We start from the raw sequence: 17720 nt of genomic DNA, 5'->3' as shown, positions 1-17720 counted from the left end.
ATTCACAATTACGGAATATCAATATCAATATCAATAAATAACCTAGAATCTTTAACAATTCACCCATATGAACAAATCATTCTTTATATAGAAATCGAATTCTCTACATCTCTCTACATCTATCTTTATCTTCATCTATACACCTACACACCTATACACCTATCTAGATATCTATCTATTTCATCCATCTCATATCAAAAAGCTACAAAATACAAAACTAATATCAATATACCTCCTACCCTCCTACCCCCCTACCTCCCTATTCATCTACCTATCCATTGAATTACTTGATTTATCGATCTATTTACTAATATATCTATCTACCTCACCCCAAATCCAACTATCCACCAGTACATAAACAATACCTATATAAATTCCATTTTATTCCTCAACTACCTATTGAATCCCAGATACAAAATCCAAATTCACAGTCACAGTCACAGTCACACTCCCCAAACATCATACCCCCCAAACATCCCATCCCCCCAAAATCCTCCCATCAACCCACCAAATATCAAACCATCAAATCAAACCAAATCTATCATCCCATCCCACCCCACATCATACATACATACATACATACATACATACATACATACATACATACATACATACATACATACATAAATTCACCAGACTCGAGAATGCGCACTCCGCAAAGACTCGTTATGATTTGATATAATGTGGTTTATTATCGAGTAGCCTATATCATTGAGTAGCCCACTTTCATTTCAATTTACACCTATTTTTTTCAATATACATTTTATCAACAATCTATAATAAATTTGAATAATCAAAAAGCTTATATATTCTTTATTATTAAAATTATTTATAAAAATAAAAAATTAAATATTCAAAAAATTATTATACTTTATAATATTTCTTATATAATTTTTTAATATAAAATAAAAGATTTATTTTTTTATATAGAAATTTAAATGAATTATTATGAAATTATAGAATTAAAAAAAAAGTAATTATTTAATATATATTTGATATGAATTTAAGAGAATTTTCATTTAAATTAAAGAATATAGAAAATATAATAAATAATATTTTCAATTAAAGAATATAAAATATATTAAAAAGTTTTGAGTATATTGATTTATAAAATAATTAAATCAAATTAAGATATATTTTAGTTATATTTATAACTTTCAAAAAGTTTTCTATAAGAATTCTAAATTTTTTGAAAAATAGTTTCAATTAATTACAAATATATATGCGAAATATAATATTTTAAATAGAAATTTCTATAATTTTGATAAAATAAGCTTTATATAAGGATTATATATATAGCAATAATAATAACTAATATTAAACAAAATAATAGAAATAAAATAATATAATTAAATAATTGAAAATAGATTATAGTAATAATATATAGAAATAAAAAGAATGAAATTATTCCCTTATTTCTAATAATTTAAGAATAAATTCATTTCTCTAATTAATATATTAAAAACAAATCTTCCTATAAAATAAATTATTAAAACCTATATCTATAAATAACAAATAATAAAATAAATTTAGAATAATTGAAACATTTTGATAAATATATTAAAAATCGAAAAAAAAAGCAAATATCGAATATTAATATTAAATAAATATGAAAATTATAAATCAATAGCTTTTCAAATATATTATAAAAAAAACAATATTATATATTTATATTTATTATTACATTTAAATCATTTAATTTAATTATTTGATATTAATTATTTTAATAATCTAAAATATTTATATAATAATTAAATTAATAGATTTATTAAGATATATATTAATTATATTTCAATGATTGAATTCTTTATAACTTTTAAAATTATATACAAAAAATCAATCACTTTTCAAAATATAAAATCAGAATTTCAAAAAATAGATTTAATTCTATTTAATTCTGAAACTATATTTTCGAAATTAAATATTCAAATTTGTATATCTACTTTTCTCGTTTTCAATTTAAATTAATAAATTTCTTAAATCTTTTATAATTCAATTAAAGCTCTTTTTTAATCAATATTAATTAAATCTCGAATAACTTATTATCAAATAAGCTTTTTTATACCTATATTCAAAATTATATTAATTCTAATTAAGAATATAAAGAGATTAGCTTATAAAAATACACTTTTAAATATAAAGATTTATATACTTTGAGTAGCAAATAAAGCATTAAACAAATATTGATATACAAAAAAAAACCTAATTATATTAAAAAGAAATATTCATTAAATAAAAGGCTTTTGATATATTATTTCAATAAAAGGTTAATATTCATATTCAATATAATAAATATCAAAAAAAAAGAAATTCTAATAAAAAGTATTTTTTAATTGATATTATAATAAATATAGAAAAATAGAATATAATATAAGAATTTATTGAAATAATATAATAGATTCTAGATTATTAGATTACTAATAATTTCAATTAATTAATTTAATTATTATTGAATAATATGGATTTGAAAGTATAAATTAAAATGAAAGTGGGCCACTTGATGAAATGGGCTACTCGATGATAAACCACGTTAGTATTACATCATGACAGTATAATACTATAATGTCATAATTTTATTGTATCATAGTACCAAATAACGTAGTTTATCAGTGGGTCGGCTATATCAGTGGATCAGTCACTTTTACCTCGAATTATTATTCTATATTCAATATGCGTTTTCTTTATAATTAATTATAAAAATTCATTCTAAAGAAATATATATAATCTTAACTATTCAAGTTATTGAATTAAATAAAACATTATTAATTCGAAAAGTAGTTTAGTTTTGTTGTATATCTCGAATTATATTAGATAATAGAATTCAAAGTAAATCTAATATAACTAAAAGTTAATTAAAAAGTTATAATTTGATTGAATTAGAAGAGAAAATATTTATTCAATATATTCTTAATATAGATTTGAAAGGTTTTTTATTTAAATTTAAGAATATGAAAGATATAGCAAATTATAGTCTTGAATTAAAGAATACGAAATATATCGAAAAGCTTTAGATATATTGATTTGTAAAATATTGAATCGAATTAAAAATATATTTTAATTATATTTATAACTTTTAAAAAGTTTTCTATAAAGATTCTAAGTTTATTAAAGAATAGTTTTGATTAATTACAAATATATAAATGAAATATAACATTTTGAATAAAGATTTCTATAATTTCGATAAAACAGGCTTTATAATAGGAATTATATATATAGCAATAATTATTATTAATATTAAAAGATATAGCAAAAGTAAATCTATATAATTAGATAATCGAGAATGAATTATAATAATAATATATGGAAATAGAGAAAACAAAACTATTCTCTTATTTCTAGTGATTTAGGAATATATCTATTTTTTCAATTGATATATTGAAATCAATCTTTTTGTAAAATAAATTATTAAATCTACATCTAATAAATGAATAAATAATAAAATAGATTTAGAATAATTAAAATACTTTAATAAATATATTAAAAATCAAAAAAAAAATTGAATATTAATATTAAATAGATATGAAAATCATAAATTAATAGTTTTTTAAGTATATTATAAAGAGAATAATATTATATATTTATGTTTATTATTATATTCAAGTTATTTAATTCAATCATTTGATATTAATTGTTTTAGTAATTTAAAACATTTATATAATAATCAAATTAATGGATTTATTAAGATATATATCAATTATATTTTGAAAATTGAATTCTTTATAGCTTTTAAAACTATATATAAGAAATTAATTATTTTTCAAAATATAAAATCAGAATTCTAAAAAACAAGTTTAATTCCATTTAATTCTGAAATTATATTCTCAAAATTAGATATTCGAATTTGTATATCTATCCCCCTCTTTTTCAATCTAAATCAACAAATTTCTCAAACCTTTTATAATCCAATAAAAGTTCTTTCTCAATTAATATTAATTAAATCTCGAATAACTTATTATAAATCAAGCTTTTTTATATTTATATTTGAAACTATATTAATTCTAATTAATAATATAGAAAAATTAATTTACAAAAAATATACTTTTAAATATAAAGAATTATATACTTCGAATAACAAATAAAATATTAAATAAATATTAATATATATAAAAAACCTAATTATATTAAAGAGAAATACTTATTAAATAAAAAACTCTTAATATATTATTTTAATAAAAGATTAATATTCAAATTCAATATAATAAATATCAAAAAAAAAGAAATTCTAATAAAGAAATATCTTTTAATTAATATTATAATAAATATGGAAAAACAAATTATAATACAAAAACCTATCAAAATAATATAATAAATCCTAGATTATTAGATTTTTAATAGTTTTAATTAATTGATTTAATTGTTGAATAATATAGTTTTGGAATAACAATTCGAGGTAAAAGTGGCCGATCCACTGATATAGCCGACCCACTGATAAACTACGTTAGCTATTATAGAATTCTCGATTCTTGATTCGCTTCACTTCATCTTCATCTTCATCTTCTTTCAACACACACACACACAAACCTACACAGAAAATCGCACAAAATAAAATAAAAATACAATTATATCACACCTAAACTATCTACCTCCCTCATTCCCCTCCCCCCTCTTTTCCATATCCATTCCATATCCATTTCCGTTTCCACTTCCCCTCCCCATCTTTTCCCCCACAGTTACCAAAAGGTATCAATGAACAAATCGATCATATATATCCCGACAATACACAATGCACAATCCATATCTACCTTCGCCCCCTCTCCTCCCCTCTCCTCCCTTTCTCTCCATTGCCTTTCAATCCCCTCTCCCAAATCCCATTCACCCACCCGTCCATGCTTCAATCCCCTCAAAGTCCATTTGTAAATCCATTTTTTTATTCTTAGAGTAGAGATCCATCCATCCGTTAATCCATCCGTTCATCCATCCATCCATCATCAAAACACACAAAACTCCCAACCAACGCCATAAAATGCCCACCCATCCATCCATCCACCTCTGCTCAACACTCAAGCATGCACACACCAGCACCAACATCAGTAGTGCCACAATACCACAAAGGTAATTTTCACCAGATTCTTCTTCTACTATTTACACTGTATCTCCATTTCTATTTTCATTTTTCAATCCAATAGAGTAAATGAATTCCTCACTCATCATCTCCGTCCTTCTCCCCCTTCTTCTTCACCAATCTATCTTTCCAAAGTCCATTCGCTGCCTCTTTATCCAGATTTGGGAAGACGAGATCAAACACATCTGAATACCATTTTGCGGGTTTACCTTCAATTCCATGTTTGATGTTCTATTTTTCTCAAATTAGCATTTTCCCTTTTCCTACTATCAGATACACAAAGAAAGAAAGACTTACAGCTGGAAGTTCCAACCAATCACTCATGTTGTCATCTGGGAAGATAATCATTTTACTTCCCGCCCTTCTTGCAGCTACAGTCTTTTCTCTCAATCCTCCAATTCTGAGTACCTTACCCGTAACAGTAAGTTCACCCGTCATAGCAATGGTTGGATCAAGTGGTCTATCCAATGCTAGCGAAAGCAACGAAGTGGCCATCGTGATACCCGCACTCGGTCCGTCTTTTGGAACCGCTCCCTCAGGACAGTGAAGATGCAATTTCGCCTTGTCGAAGAAATGATTGTCGGGGAAGTTTTTGGCCATGACTGATTTAGCAAAGGAATACGCGATTGTGGTGGATTCCTTCATGACAGCTTGGAGATTACCGGTGGTAGCGAGACCAGGGGTGGAGGAGGGGGATAAGGCACTCTCGAGAATGGATTCAACGTATAATGCAGCACCGCCCATTTGTGTCCAGGCTAAACCCATTGCGACACCAGGAGGTGTCACATCGTACAGACGATCCGATGTGAATACTGGTGGACCCACGTAGTCCTTAAGGTTATCCTTTCCAATGGTGACATGTACATCATCAGGAACCTTAAGACTAACTCGAGGTACCTCGGTAGTCTCCTTTTCAATCGTTTCAGGCGTTTCTTTAACATCAGTCTGATCTTTCTTGGACTCCTCTAGAGCTGCCTTGCCTTCTTCAGTCAAGGCTTCTTCTTCAGGAAGAACACTCTCTCCAAGGTCCTGGACAATTTTCAAAGCAGATTTACGGTAAACTTTTTCAATCTGTTTCTTGAGATTTCTAACACCAGACTCTCTGCAGTAAGACTTGATGAGTTCCTCAATGGCTTCTTTACTGAGGTTAACATCAACCTCCTTCAAACCAGCCAACTCCTTGGCTGCGGGTCCAAGATATCGCTCCGCAATGGCCATCTTTTCATCCGCGACGTATCCAGACAATTCAATCATCTCCATACGATCAAGTAAAGGACGAGGAATGGTATCGGTCATGTTGGCTGTGCAGACAAAGAGAACTTTAGAAAGATCCACAGGAACATCAAGATAATGGTCGAGGAACGAGGTGTTTTGTTCAGGGTCCAGTAATTCCAAAAGTGCAGATGCTGGATCACCTTGATGACCTCTACCAATCTTATCAATCTCATCAATCAGAATCAATGGATTTTCAGTTTGACATTTCTTCAGCGCCTGGATGATTCTTCCAGGAAGTGCTCCAACATATGTTCTTCTGTGACCCTTGATTTCCGCGACATCTGTGAGACCTCCCACACTAAATCTGTAGTATTGACGGTTGAGAGCTCTGGCAATACTCTTACCAATACTTGTCTTACCGACACCGGGAGGACCAACGAAACATAAAATTTTACCCTCTACGGTACCTCTCAGTTTGCCAACTGCGATGAATTCCAAGATGCGATCTTTCACATCCTTCAAACCGTGATGATCTTCGTCAAGTACGGTCATAGCATTGTTGATTCCAAAGTTTTCTGCACTGCGTTGACCCCATGGGATCTGCGTCAACCAATCCAAGTAATTTCTTGTAACATTAAACTCAGACGCAGCTGGTTCAAGATGTGCTAATTTGTTGATTTCCTCGTCAAAGACTTTCCTGACTACTTCCGGCATCGCAAGCTTGGCTGCCTTCTCCTTGAACTTCTCAACTAGCTTATCTTTACCATCAGACTCAATACCAAGCTCTCTACGAATACCCTTCAATTGTTCCATCAAGTAGTATTCGCGTTGACGCTTTTGAATCTTGTTTTCAACATCTTTTGAAATTTTAGATTGTAACTGAGCATTCATCAACTCCTTCTTCAAGACAGTCAAACCCTTTTGTAATCTCTCCTCAATATTGAGAGTTTCAAGCACATCTTGGAGCTCGGAAACTTCACCAGCAGAAACAGCCGCAGCGAAATCCGCAAGTTTTCCAGGCTCCGACATGACATTGCCTGATGACTGACTCATCGAAAATGTGGAGATTTGATCTCGGAAGAGACTGTTGAGAGTTGCCACTTCCTTGAACACATTTACAATTTCATTTGTAACAGCACGGATTATGGGGCTTTTAGGATCATATGACTCTTCGGTCAGATTCTCCACGTTTGCCAGGCTGACTGGGTATTTGCGCAAGAACGATATTGGCTCGTATGGCAATACAGGTCGGTCTGAAGTTTTCTGCGTCACCGTTCCCTCTTCGAAACTAGCTACAACATCACCCTTCTTCTCAGAAGGTTCCTCCTTTGCAGCCTTTGGAGGTATGATCTCGGGAACAGGTGGCTCAGCTTGCGTGCCTTCAGTCTTATTTGCATCAGTGTTCTCACGCTCAGGACTGATGAGAGCGGACATCTTAATTCGACGATGTGGATAAAGTACCGCAGTCAAAGCAGAATCATCTCCGTGAACAGGAAAAGCGCTAGTGATTTGTGCGAAAACTCCAACATCATGTACGTCATCAATATTCTCAATGACATCTTTATCCATATTGTCGTCCTTGAATAAGAAAGCTCCGATGTATGGCTGACCTCTCTTCATCATATCCTGAATAGCAGCTACAACATTGGGATCTCGCACAGTGACAGCCTTGTAGAATCCAGGGAATAGAGGTCTCTTGGTGATGGGAATTGCCATCACTTGTGGATATACCTCTGGAACCATAGCTTTTTGTAAAGCCTTTTCCGAAGCTCCTTTGCGACCTTTCTTTCCGCCATCATTATTGCCAGAATCTCCTGCACCACCGGCGCTGCTTCCCTTCCCGTCAGCCGCACTTCCAGAAGAAGTGTTACTACCAGAAGATGTTGCTTCGCCAGTCTTGCTCTTGGTTTCTATTTCTTTCTCGCCACTGACTTCCTCAACTGACTCAGTCTTAGCCTTTGCCTTTTTCTCCTTCTTCTCTTCCGCGGATGTTATGTCTGCTTGATTGAACAAGTCTTTCGGGACATCCTTTTGTATAGCGGGAGATGTTGAAAACCTCGCGACGCCACCGAGACCTGAATGAATGGGACGAGATCGTAAAGAGACCGACGATTGTGCGGTTCTGCCATGATACTGTCTGATTGTCCTCCTCAAAATCGTACTTGAAACTTCTGTATTTTGTTTAATGGTTACATTTCGAAGCGCAATCCGCCACGGTAGGTTTTGGCCGTAAAGCATAGCTTTTGATTATGGAGTGAATGGATAATTAAGAAATAGAATACAGAAGACAAAAGAATCTTTAAATTGTATACTAGAAAAGAATAAAAACCGCTGATTTAGAACGTGAAAAAATGGTTGATGTGGATGGCAATGGTAAATCATAGACGGTGACAATTATTCTATGAGCTTCCCTACCACCACTATCTGCTCGTCATGACATTCGAAGCTGCTTTCTAAGCCCCATCGGCAATATCGGTGACCCGAACTTCGGATAAACGTGATCCGGCGGGCCTGAATTACCCCCCCCTCGAGACCCCCTCAAAATTTGTACTACCGTATTAATTAATTAGGTTCATAGTATAATTAATACCTTATAGCCAAAAAATCTGATTTTTGATAAGATTGAACGTGTTTTTATATAACACATAATATCTTATATTCCACATTTATTATATATATCATTATTTTTCAAAGTTTTTCAATTTTTTCTTTTAAAATGCCTTTTTATATCACAATATATTGTGTTTTTGAAAAAAAGAATTCAAAAAATTCAGAGTATTTTGATTTAGATAATGAGATAATAATATATATATTACTAAAGATATATAAATTTATATTAATCTTTTAATTGAAATAAATTCAAGGATAATAATAATAATAATAATAATAATAATAATAATATAAATCTATAGCTTTAATTTTAATTTAATAGTTTTGAAACTTTCAAAAAGGGTTGCAAATAAGAGATAAGTATTTTCTATAATTTTTATTATCATTATATTATGATTCAAAAAAAATCTTTTCTTAACCTAGCACATGGTCTACTAATCCAGTATGACTAACAACTAAATATCATACTATGAACCAATTAATACGGTAGTTAAATTAAAAATAAATTCAATCAACACTTTCATACTTCATCTATCAAATTATGAGGAAGATGATTACATATTTCTTTTATCAACTTAAATGTTCAAACTGTTCATGTGTTCCTATCTCATGGGGCTCTAAATAATTGCAGTCTTAACCATATCGGCCACGTTTGACAAGATTGACTACAAGCGTACTCTGCGTATGCATTTGCAAAATTGCTTACGTGATGACTATTAGACTATCAAGTAGACCAGTCGGTTCTGAGATTCAATGGATATAAATACATTTTCTGCCTTCCTCCGTGTCATTGCCGCAATGAATTGGTATCACACTCTTCATTTACTCATTCCTTCCTCCTCGGCGCCATATCCCCCATGAGCCAAGGTGTAATTCCCTGAGTGATCCGCTCACCCTGTGACTAAAAACGCCCCGATAGACTCTACATTCCTCACTTCCATGCATTAAGCCCAGCCCAAGGATCGTTCGTACTTTGCTGTGATTGACCACGTTGATGAGAAGTAGCGCTGTTTCCATATCCATAATCATTTTGAGCTGTCATAGAGCCACTAGGTTGATGATATGTTTGTTGAGGGCCAAGGGGTGGCGGTCCAGGTGGTGGAGGTGGAGGTACATAGCCAGCTGGTACATATTGCCCTTGTTGTTGCGGTGCCATTGTCGCGTATGGATGTTGATTCTGTTGAAATTGAGTTTGCTGTGGTGGGGGCGAGCGTGGGAATTGGCTCTGGTTTGGTGGAGGTGAGAGGGGCTGGGACGGATTACGCGAGTGTGTGCTTGGATTGTATTGTCCATATGGCGAGGATCTTCCAGGGGCTGAGCTGTATGGGTCGGCTCTCTGAGGTTGTTGAGGGTAAAATCCTCCATTGGTAGAGGCCGGTATAGAGCCACGTGCGGGAGGTGCAGTCGTAGTTTGTGGAGGTGGCGATGTTGGTACTTGGTACTGTCCCGCAAAGTTTGTACTTGGGTACCTTGTTGATGGAGATGTATTACTATACGCATTAGATCCCCTACGAGGAGGTTTGCTTGATGTTGGCGAGGTCGAGGGGTCCATAGACATGCGTTCCATCAATCCCCTAAGACGTTCACGCTCCCTATCTGCATGCCCATTCGCGTTGCTAGCCCGATCTTGCTCGATTTGATTTAAAAGCTGAGCGCCCTCTGACCTACGATTATTGACAAACGTTTCGACATTCTTATCAAGGCTATTAACAGTATCCTTCATTTCGGAATACCACTGTTTAGCACCTTCGAGACCTGCTTGTAGATCTAGATATTCTTGATGGATTCGCTTATACTTCGACATTACTGATGATCGTTGACGGGTTATGGTCTCATACTTGCTTTGCTCAGATCGGACTCTCTTGTCTTGCAGAAGATCATTAAATGTAAGTGTGAGTTCCTTCATTAGTGACGACTGTTTGTGGTTCGCAGACAATAAACGACTCTGATGGGGTCGATACTTCTCAAGCTCTGCTTGGAAAAGCTGGTTCTCATAATTCGAGATGCCTTTTTTGTTAAGGATGAGAACGTGAGATATGTCATCGTTATGCGCCTATCAAATGATTAGCGAAAACAAATCTAAATGTGAAGCTTCCAACAAACCTTTTCTTTAAGATCTTTCAAAACTTGCGACCTTTCCCGTTTGACTAGATTCAGTTTCTTGAGTATATCCTCAACTTTGGCTATCTGGTCTGCGACACTATTCTTCCCATCGTCGAAATCATCATCTAATAGATTTCCTTCACGTGTGCCGGGACTTCCGGCAGCGTTCCTCGACTTTCCACCGACCTGGATCAACGCTCTTTGAAAAAGCACATCAGACTCGCCGAGTTCACCAGCAGAGCGCATTTCGTCAAAGTCAACTTCATGCTGGCATATTTTTGAGTAAAGCTGATTGTCACTGCGAGCAGCCTCCTCAAGAGCTTCTCGATAGTTTCGTATGTCGTTTCGAAGTGTAGATGTGAGCCGAGAACTCGGTTGTTGAGTCCACTCTCCTTCGTACTTTGATCGCATTTTCTCACAGACACTCTCCTCCATATCCAGCTGTTTGCTGCTCTTTTCCAATATTGACACAATAGCTTCTTTGCTAGATTTCAAAGAATCAAAAGTTGACATTGGGGAAACATGTCCAGCTAAGTCATCGCACCAGTTCCTGAAATCTTCGCCTCCGCTTAGCTCTTGATCAAATCCGCCCTTGAGAACTTGTAACGCTCCGGGTAATCTGAGATAATCAAGACTTGCGGCCATCTCACTGTTGGCAGTTTCTACACGTTCCGTCTCTGCCCGTACCAGTTTAGCCTTTTCTTCATCGTACAAGCTAGCAGATTCCGTCACAGACATGGGCACTATCTTTTGGAAGATATCAGGTCCCGTGATACGTTGGATATCTTGACCAGCATAGAGTTCGCTAACTGGTATCGCTTTAGCAGCAGGAAGTTTTGGGATCACAGTGAGAGCCGCTTCGGCTGGTACAGTCTGGTGATAGATATAGTCATTATCCTTGATAAGCTCAGCAAGTTTTTCCTGGACATTGGTAAGATGACGCCTGTTAATTTCTATCAAGGTTGTGCCTGTCTCTGATGTGAAGTTTGAATTGACGGGCACATTTCCAGGGAAACTGTTTGCAAGTTTACTGGCATCCTTAGATGATATTTCTGCTGCCTGTAATCGTGCAATAGCTACACCGTGTGAATTTGCATCATCATCCGCAAGAGCCTGATAATACTGAGCTAGAGATGACATGTAATTTGCTTTGATCTGTTTGTGTTAGTACGAGCTTGCTCTTGGATCACCACTATGGCCTAAGTGTGCCCTATAAAATTGGGAAAGATTGAAAGCACCTACTTGTACCACCAGAAGCCAGACTTTTTCAAATATGGCTTTATTCACGTTGTCCTGGGTTCCTTCAAGCGCTTGAGAATACAAATAGCCTGCTTGGCTAGCAAGTTTTGCTAATAGTCCAACCTTCTTACCATCAGCAATTTGCTTTTCAAGAAACACTTCCTGGCCTTGAGCAAGCATGATCTGAATCAGAGTCTTAACCGTATCTCGACTTAAGTCCGTAGATGGTGCATGGAGAAAGTTCTCATTAATATAAGTGAACATGCCGGCAGACGCTTGGAAAGAATGATATGCTGTTTTCAAACCAGAATCCTCCGATCGATTTTGATGCGCTGCATGACATGAAAGTACGGCAGAAATGTTAAATATGATCGAAGCTTTTTCGTACGCCAAAGAGTATTGTGCAGTGGCTTTGTGTGTAAATGCATCGAACCTGGCCATATTGTTAGCTGGAATCTGATGCCCCTCATTTGATTGAAACCTTACCAAGTAAAGGAGATTTTGATGTGGTTCTCATCGACCGGGAATCGCAGGTCTAATAGTTCCAGCTGTCCATAATATCTGTAGAGTAGGTCCCTTCCGGCAGCACTGTCCTTCCCTGCTCCTCGCATATCCTGTCGCAAGCGGTTCAAGGTAGCACATTCCTCCGCATATCGTTCCGGGTCGTCACCATATGTCTGTCTGATATAATTCTTCAACGGCTGTATCCAGTCGATTTCGTTGGTTGCCTTAAGAGGCGCTGATATCATCGGCGCTTGCATCTCGAAGATTGACAGGATGATGCTCGACACCCTGATTATCGATACCCGGGCAAAATTTGTGAAGGAGATGTATCACTTCAAAGGGTATTCAAAAGATTTGACTGTAGGTATCAAACTGATATAATGGACAATATCGTGTACACCGATATTCGTCGAATGTGGATGGGAAAGCGGTGGGGAGGAGGGGTTGGTGTCGTCAGTGGTAAGACTTGTTAATTTGTTAATTTATTTGGATGCGCAGTATCTTGAAAGAATGGTCCGATCCTTGCGCAAAATTTCACTCATGTATGTCATGGCTGTGTCATACCTAGGAAGCTGTAAAAGTGCAATATTGATTTATTATTATGTAGTTTGATATGTTGAAGGAGAAATAGCAAATATTTGTGACTATCTAGGAATTGGAAGTGAAATCAATCGATGTAAAGCAGGTGCCCAAAGCTATCATTACTTTGTGCTATGGAGTGTGTGGGACTACAGGGCACTAGCTGGTGCTACAATACAGGGAATCTGCACTGCTTTTTCTTTTTCTTTCTGCGGCCCTTCAAGAGGCCCAGATTTACTCAGATAAGCGCCAGAGAACATTTTGTGAGACCATACATGATCGTGGAGAGTATATATAAATTATTGTTATACATCCAACATTCCGAATGTGTGTTTCCGTTTCGTACTATCTCCATATATGGACGTTATTCTCATCATCATCATCATCATCATCGTCACTATCATCAATCAATCAAGACATGGATGCAATTGAAACAATATCAATCACATATAGCAATCACAAAACGAGAAGACGGGCATGAAGAAACATCAACCCAACAGTTTGTTCTCTCTTCAACCACAATTAAGTGATGACCCACCACTTACCTGACTATGAAAGAGTGTTTTTCAAACTATAGGGTGTCAGCATATGTAATAAGCGCCCTGTTTAGATAAGGAGGCAGCCTCGACTCAGTACAATATCCATCAAAAGATACGCCATGTTCAATAGACATCATCTACTAATCGGAGTACTCATATGGACAGATCGTCTGGTATTGGGCTAGTTAGGCTCTATCTCTGCACACAAATGAAGGTAGCATACAAGATCAGTACTAGGTTGCTAGTATGTTCTCTGCAAACGGTAGTCGTCACGGCAGCCATGTGTATTACATTTTGATTGGTAGGAAAGCCTCGTATTATCAAGGTTCATCACATCCAGTCGTCGACGTGCATGTAGGCTGAGATGAAATACTCTCGGTAGTGGGATGAACGGGGTATCAAGCGAAGCTGACCCTAGAGGATAATATTCATTGAAAAATTCCATATATTAGTCAGGTCACTACTGTGAGTTGAGATATCATTTCATTTTATACTAATAAGTATGGGCCATGGACAGATTCTAAACGGCATTCTAGAAGATATGCATTCGTAGATTGACAGTCATTCATTATTCCTACCATCAGGAGACTCAATGCTCCTTCATTTTGCCCCTTTATCCTTTATACAGAGTGGCATTTCTAGACCTTTTGCCATTTATTATACAGCGAGCTTCATCATTTCATCATTTCTTCTTAGGGTCGTCTTCTTTATCGCCTTCATTTGGCGAATTAGCACCGTCTGTGAACTTGTGCCAGACGGATTTAAGGAACCCTTCTTGCTTGTTGTTCTCTTCGGTATTTGATGGGGAAGATGGCCTGTCTCCGTCAGTGTCTGGATTGAAAACAATGACACTGAACTTACGAAGAGCTTGAGGAACGGCCAACATTCATAATTCGCTTGGCCGTCTTATCGTCCATCTCATCAGCGAGCATTTCCACAATTGTTCGCTGGTTAGCACTTAGGTATTTGGGCATATTGACCTTGAATTCAACTTTCAGGTCGCCATTACCTCCCCTGCGTCCCTCTAGCTTTTTCATTCCCATGCCGCCTAGGGTAATCTTGTCTCCAGTGCCGGTTCCAGTTGCCACTTTAACACTGACATCTCCATCCAATGTCGGTATCTTTACCTCACCTCCAAGTAATGCAGTTGTAAAAGGAATTGTTGCGGTGTATAAGATGTTGGACCCAGAGCGACTGAATTTTGGATCTGTGGCTACTCGAACGAGTACATAAAGATCACCAGGTTGAGATGGGCTATTGGGGTTTGCAGCCTGACCAGTAGCTGGAGCATCACCTTCCCTGTCTAACCTCAATCGCATGCCATCCTCAATACCTCCAGGTATATCAACGTTGATAGTTTTCCTCTCACGCACGACACCATTTCCAGAACATGTCCTACATTCTCCTCCAGGCGGAATCGACATTCCTTGCCCACCACAGGCACTACATGTTGAAGCCATTTGAAAACCACCCATAGAATGCACGCGAGTACCGGTTCCTCCACAGGACTTACACGCCGATCGCTTCGTCCCAGATTTCATACCGTTTCCAGTACATGTTTTGCAAGTAGATAATGGAGATATGTTGATGGTTTTGCTGGTCCCTTTTGCTGCTTCCATGAAGGAGATATTCGTTTGAACCTCGATACTGTCTCCCACAAGTATTTCTTCTTGAAATGGATTGCGACCACCACCTCTACCCCTTTTGCCTCCAGTAAAGCCTTTAAACAAATCTTCGAAATTGAAATCTGCTCCAAATCCTCCACCTGGGAAACCACCAGATCCACCCCCAAAGCCTCCAAAACCCCCCGCACCGCCGAATGGATCAGCACCAGGTCCGGGTCCTGCTCCTTGGTCGAATGCTGCAGATCCATACTGATCCCAAGCTGCCTTTTTTTGTGGATCGGTTAAAAGCTCATAGGCAGATTGCGCTTCCGCAAATTTATCTTTAGCATTTGGGTCCTTATTGGTGTCTGGATGAAATTTTTTAGCAAGACCATAATATGCTTTCTTGATGGCTGAAGCAGAGGCGCCCTTGTCAACTCCGAGGACATCATAAGGATTCTTCGTGGCTTGATTTCTTGATGTCGCATGAAAAGACTAGGGAGACTTTATGTCAGTACTTTGTTATGTGACTTTGGGCACCTTGACAGGATAGAGACTCACTCGTCGCTGTATTGGATTCAGTGTCAGGTCGTTCTGAGAAGATCTGCACCTTCCCCTTGATGCGCGGATTGTTGAAAGACTTCGTGTTTGAGGTGGCTTGTGGTCATCTCGTTTCAATGTACAATGACGACTTGCTGGTGTGGAATATAAAATTCGAGATGGGTTGGCCGCCTTTGAAAGAAGGCCTGTTGTTCTTGTCTTCATTATGATAGATTGACGTTCACCATGTACGCAAGAAATATATCAAGATGTGTAGAGCAACAATCATAGGAACAAATAAAAACTATTTCAGGTGAATGTATGTTGGAGTTAAGCTAAAACTATCATGAATATCAACGATCATTCTGGAAAGCTCCAATATTTTTTTCTTTGCCGGCAAGGCAATTGAGATGAATCAACTATGATTGGATGAGCGTAATCAACCCCAGTAATTTATTACAAATCGCAACAAGGCTGAGAGTTATCCAAAAGTTTTGAAATGCAGAACGAAAAACTCTCCATTAATAAGGGAATTGATTAGATAGTTTGAAGTACTAATTCCGTTCTATTGTCCATTGGTCATGACAGTCATTATTTTGAATAACTAAACTCCACGGCGAAAGCTCGTAAACCCCAACTCCGTGAAATGAAAAGGCTCTCCTTAAAGTGCTCTGTACAAAGTATTATACAAGTCTACCCGATTATCCTCATAACACCGGCCATTCTTTCCCCTCCGTCATATGCTCGTTGTATTATTAAATTAGGATGATAGTCGCTGAATACCGATCGAATTGAAGCCAAGTTGCTCACAGATTGCTGTATTTACCTGACTAGGCGGGTCGTTCAGGCTGAGATCGCTCCATAGGTCGCGCCTGTGGCATAAATCTCATGCGGAATTTCTTGTCTATGAACGATTAGCTGAGGCCATTACCAACTATGAATAGCACCATATTGACTCACCCTGATATCGAACTTTATATAATGTCTTCGCTACACATTCATTTTCGTTGACCGACTGACTGTTGAAGTGCTTGCGTACAGCGTTGGCCAATTGTTCTTTGCTCTGCCTCTTATTCTTACGAACCATGCTTGGTGACATGCGGCCAATACTCGATTGAGAAAGAACAGTTTGATTGTATGCACTGTTGAAGGCAGCAGGTGTATTTAACCCGTATTCGTATCGATACCTGTGCAAGAAAGATGCGTCGAACTCCGACCATTGTATCTGTGGATGAAGGTATTGTTAGCTTGTGTGCTTGATTCCTCAAAGGTGATGATGGTGGATCATAATACTTTAGAATTTCCGTCAATATTGGTACCTCCCGTAGCTCCTGCCATAACACTAGACGCAGTGGGAGTGCTATTCGCGCCCGACACATTTGCATTAACTGCACTGCTTGCCACCCGTTTGCCTTTCCCGTTCGTAGCTGGCGTTAAAATTGGATTTCCTTTCTCTTTCGTACTTGAGGCTTCTGAATCATCAGGCTGTTGCGGACGCGGTCCTTTACGCATCTTGAAGGAAGTCGAGAGATGGTCCTAGGAGCTTGAAAAATTGTATTTCGGATCGTCGATGGATAAATTCAATCTTCGAATTTTTGGATTACATTGGTAGCAAAATGGTTCGATTTTTTGGGTGTTGAAAGATGATTCAGTGGAAAGTTGAAAGATCGTCATAAGGACCTGCCTGGTGAATAAAAAAAGATCCGACACACCAACAGGAAAGTT

The 17720-nt window shown here is 36.5% G+C and overlaps 4 protein-coding genes across 4 annotated transcripts; all 4 read right to left on the bottom strand.

The window, feature by feature from the left end:
* Window positions 1-4786: 4786 nt before the first annotated feature.
* EAE97_007965 (uncharacterized protein) lies at window positions 4787-8667 on the bottom strand. Its single transcript, XM_038878479.1, has 2 exons — window positions 5360-8667; window positions 4787-5293 (listed from the first exon to the last, which is right to left on the bottom strand). The coding sequence occupies exons 1-2, from the start codon at window positions 8513-8515 to the stop codon at window positions 5141-5143; spliced, it is 3309 nt and encodes a 1102-aa protein (XP_038730729.1). The 5' UTR covers window positions 8516-8667; the 3' UTR covers window positions 4787-5140.
* A 1151-nt stretch (window positions 8668-9818) lies between these two features.
* EAE97_007964 (uncharacterized protein) lies at window positions 9819-12990 on the bottom strand (the record flags this gene model as incomplete). The annotated part of the gene is made up of 4 exons (XM_038878478.1): window positions 9819-10940; window positions 10991-12145; window positions 12233-12662; window positions 12716-12990. 4 exons carry the CDS (start codon window positions 12988-12990, stop codon window positions 9819-9821), a joined length of 2982 nt encoding a protein of 993 aa, XP_038730728.1.
* A 1543-nt stretch (window positions 12991-14533) lies between these two features.
* Window positions 14534-16220, bottom strand: EAE97_007963 (uncharacterized protein; the record flags this gene model as incomplete). The annotated part of the gene is made up of 3 exons (XM_038878477.1): window positions 14534-14666; window positions 14713-15950; window positions 16017-16220. 3 exons carry the CDS (start codon window positions 16218-16220, stop codon window positions 14534-14536), a joined length of 1575 nt encoding a protein of 524 aa, XP_038730727.1.
* Window positions 16221-16825: 605 nt separating this feature from the next.
* Window positions 16826-17507, bottom strand: EAE97_007962 (uncharacterized protein; the record flags this gene model as incomplete). The annotated part of the gene is made up of 3 exons (XM_038878476.1): window positions 16826-16899; window positions 16956-17220; window positions 17289-17507. The coding sequence occupies 3 exons, from the start codon at window positions 17505-17507 to the stop codon at window positions 16826-16828; spliced, it is 558 nt and encodes a 185-aa protein (XP_038730726.1).
* Window positions 17508-17720: the final 213 nt, after the last annotated feature.

Source organism: Botrytis byssoidea (assembly GCF_014898295.1).
Source record: "Botrytis byssoidea strain MUCL 94 chromosome Unknown BBYS_016, whole genome shotgun sequence".
NCBI lineage: Eukaryota > Fungi > Ascomycota > Leotiomycetes > Helotiales > Sclerotiniaceae > Botrytis > Botrytis byssoidea.
This window is presented reverse-complemented; position numbering and strand designations above follow the sequence as displayed.

What these genes read in the sequence shown, in the direction of transcription:
- EAE97_007965 (XM_038878479.1), bottom strand. Translation starts at nt 8,515, where the DNA reads ATGCTTTACGGCCAAAACCTACCGTGGCGGATTGCGCTTCGAAATGTA. An exon ending in ATTGGTTGGAACTTCCAGCT is followed by an intron (nt 5,294 to 5,359) that starts GTAAGTCTTTCT and finishes TGAGAAAAATAG; the next exon opens with AACATCAAACATGGAATTGA.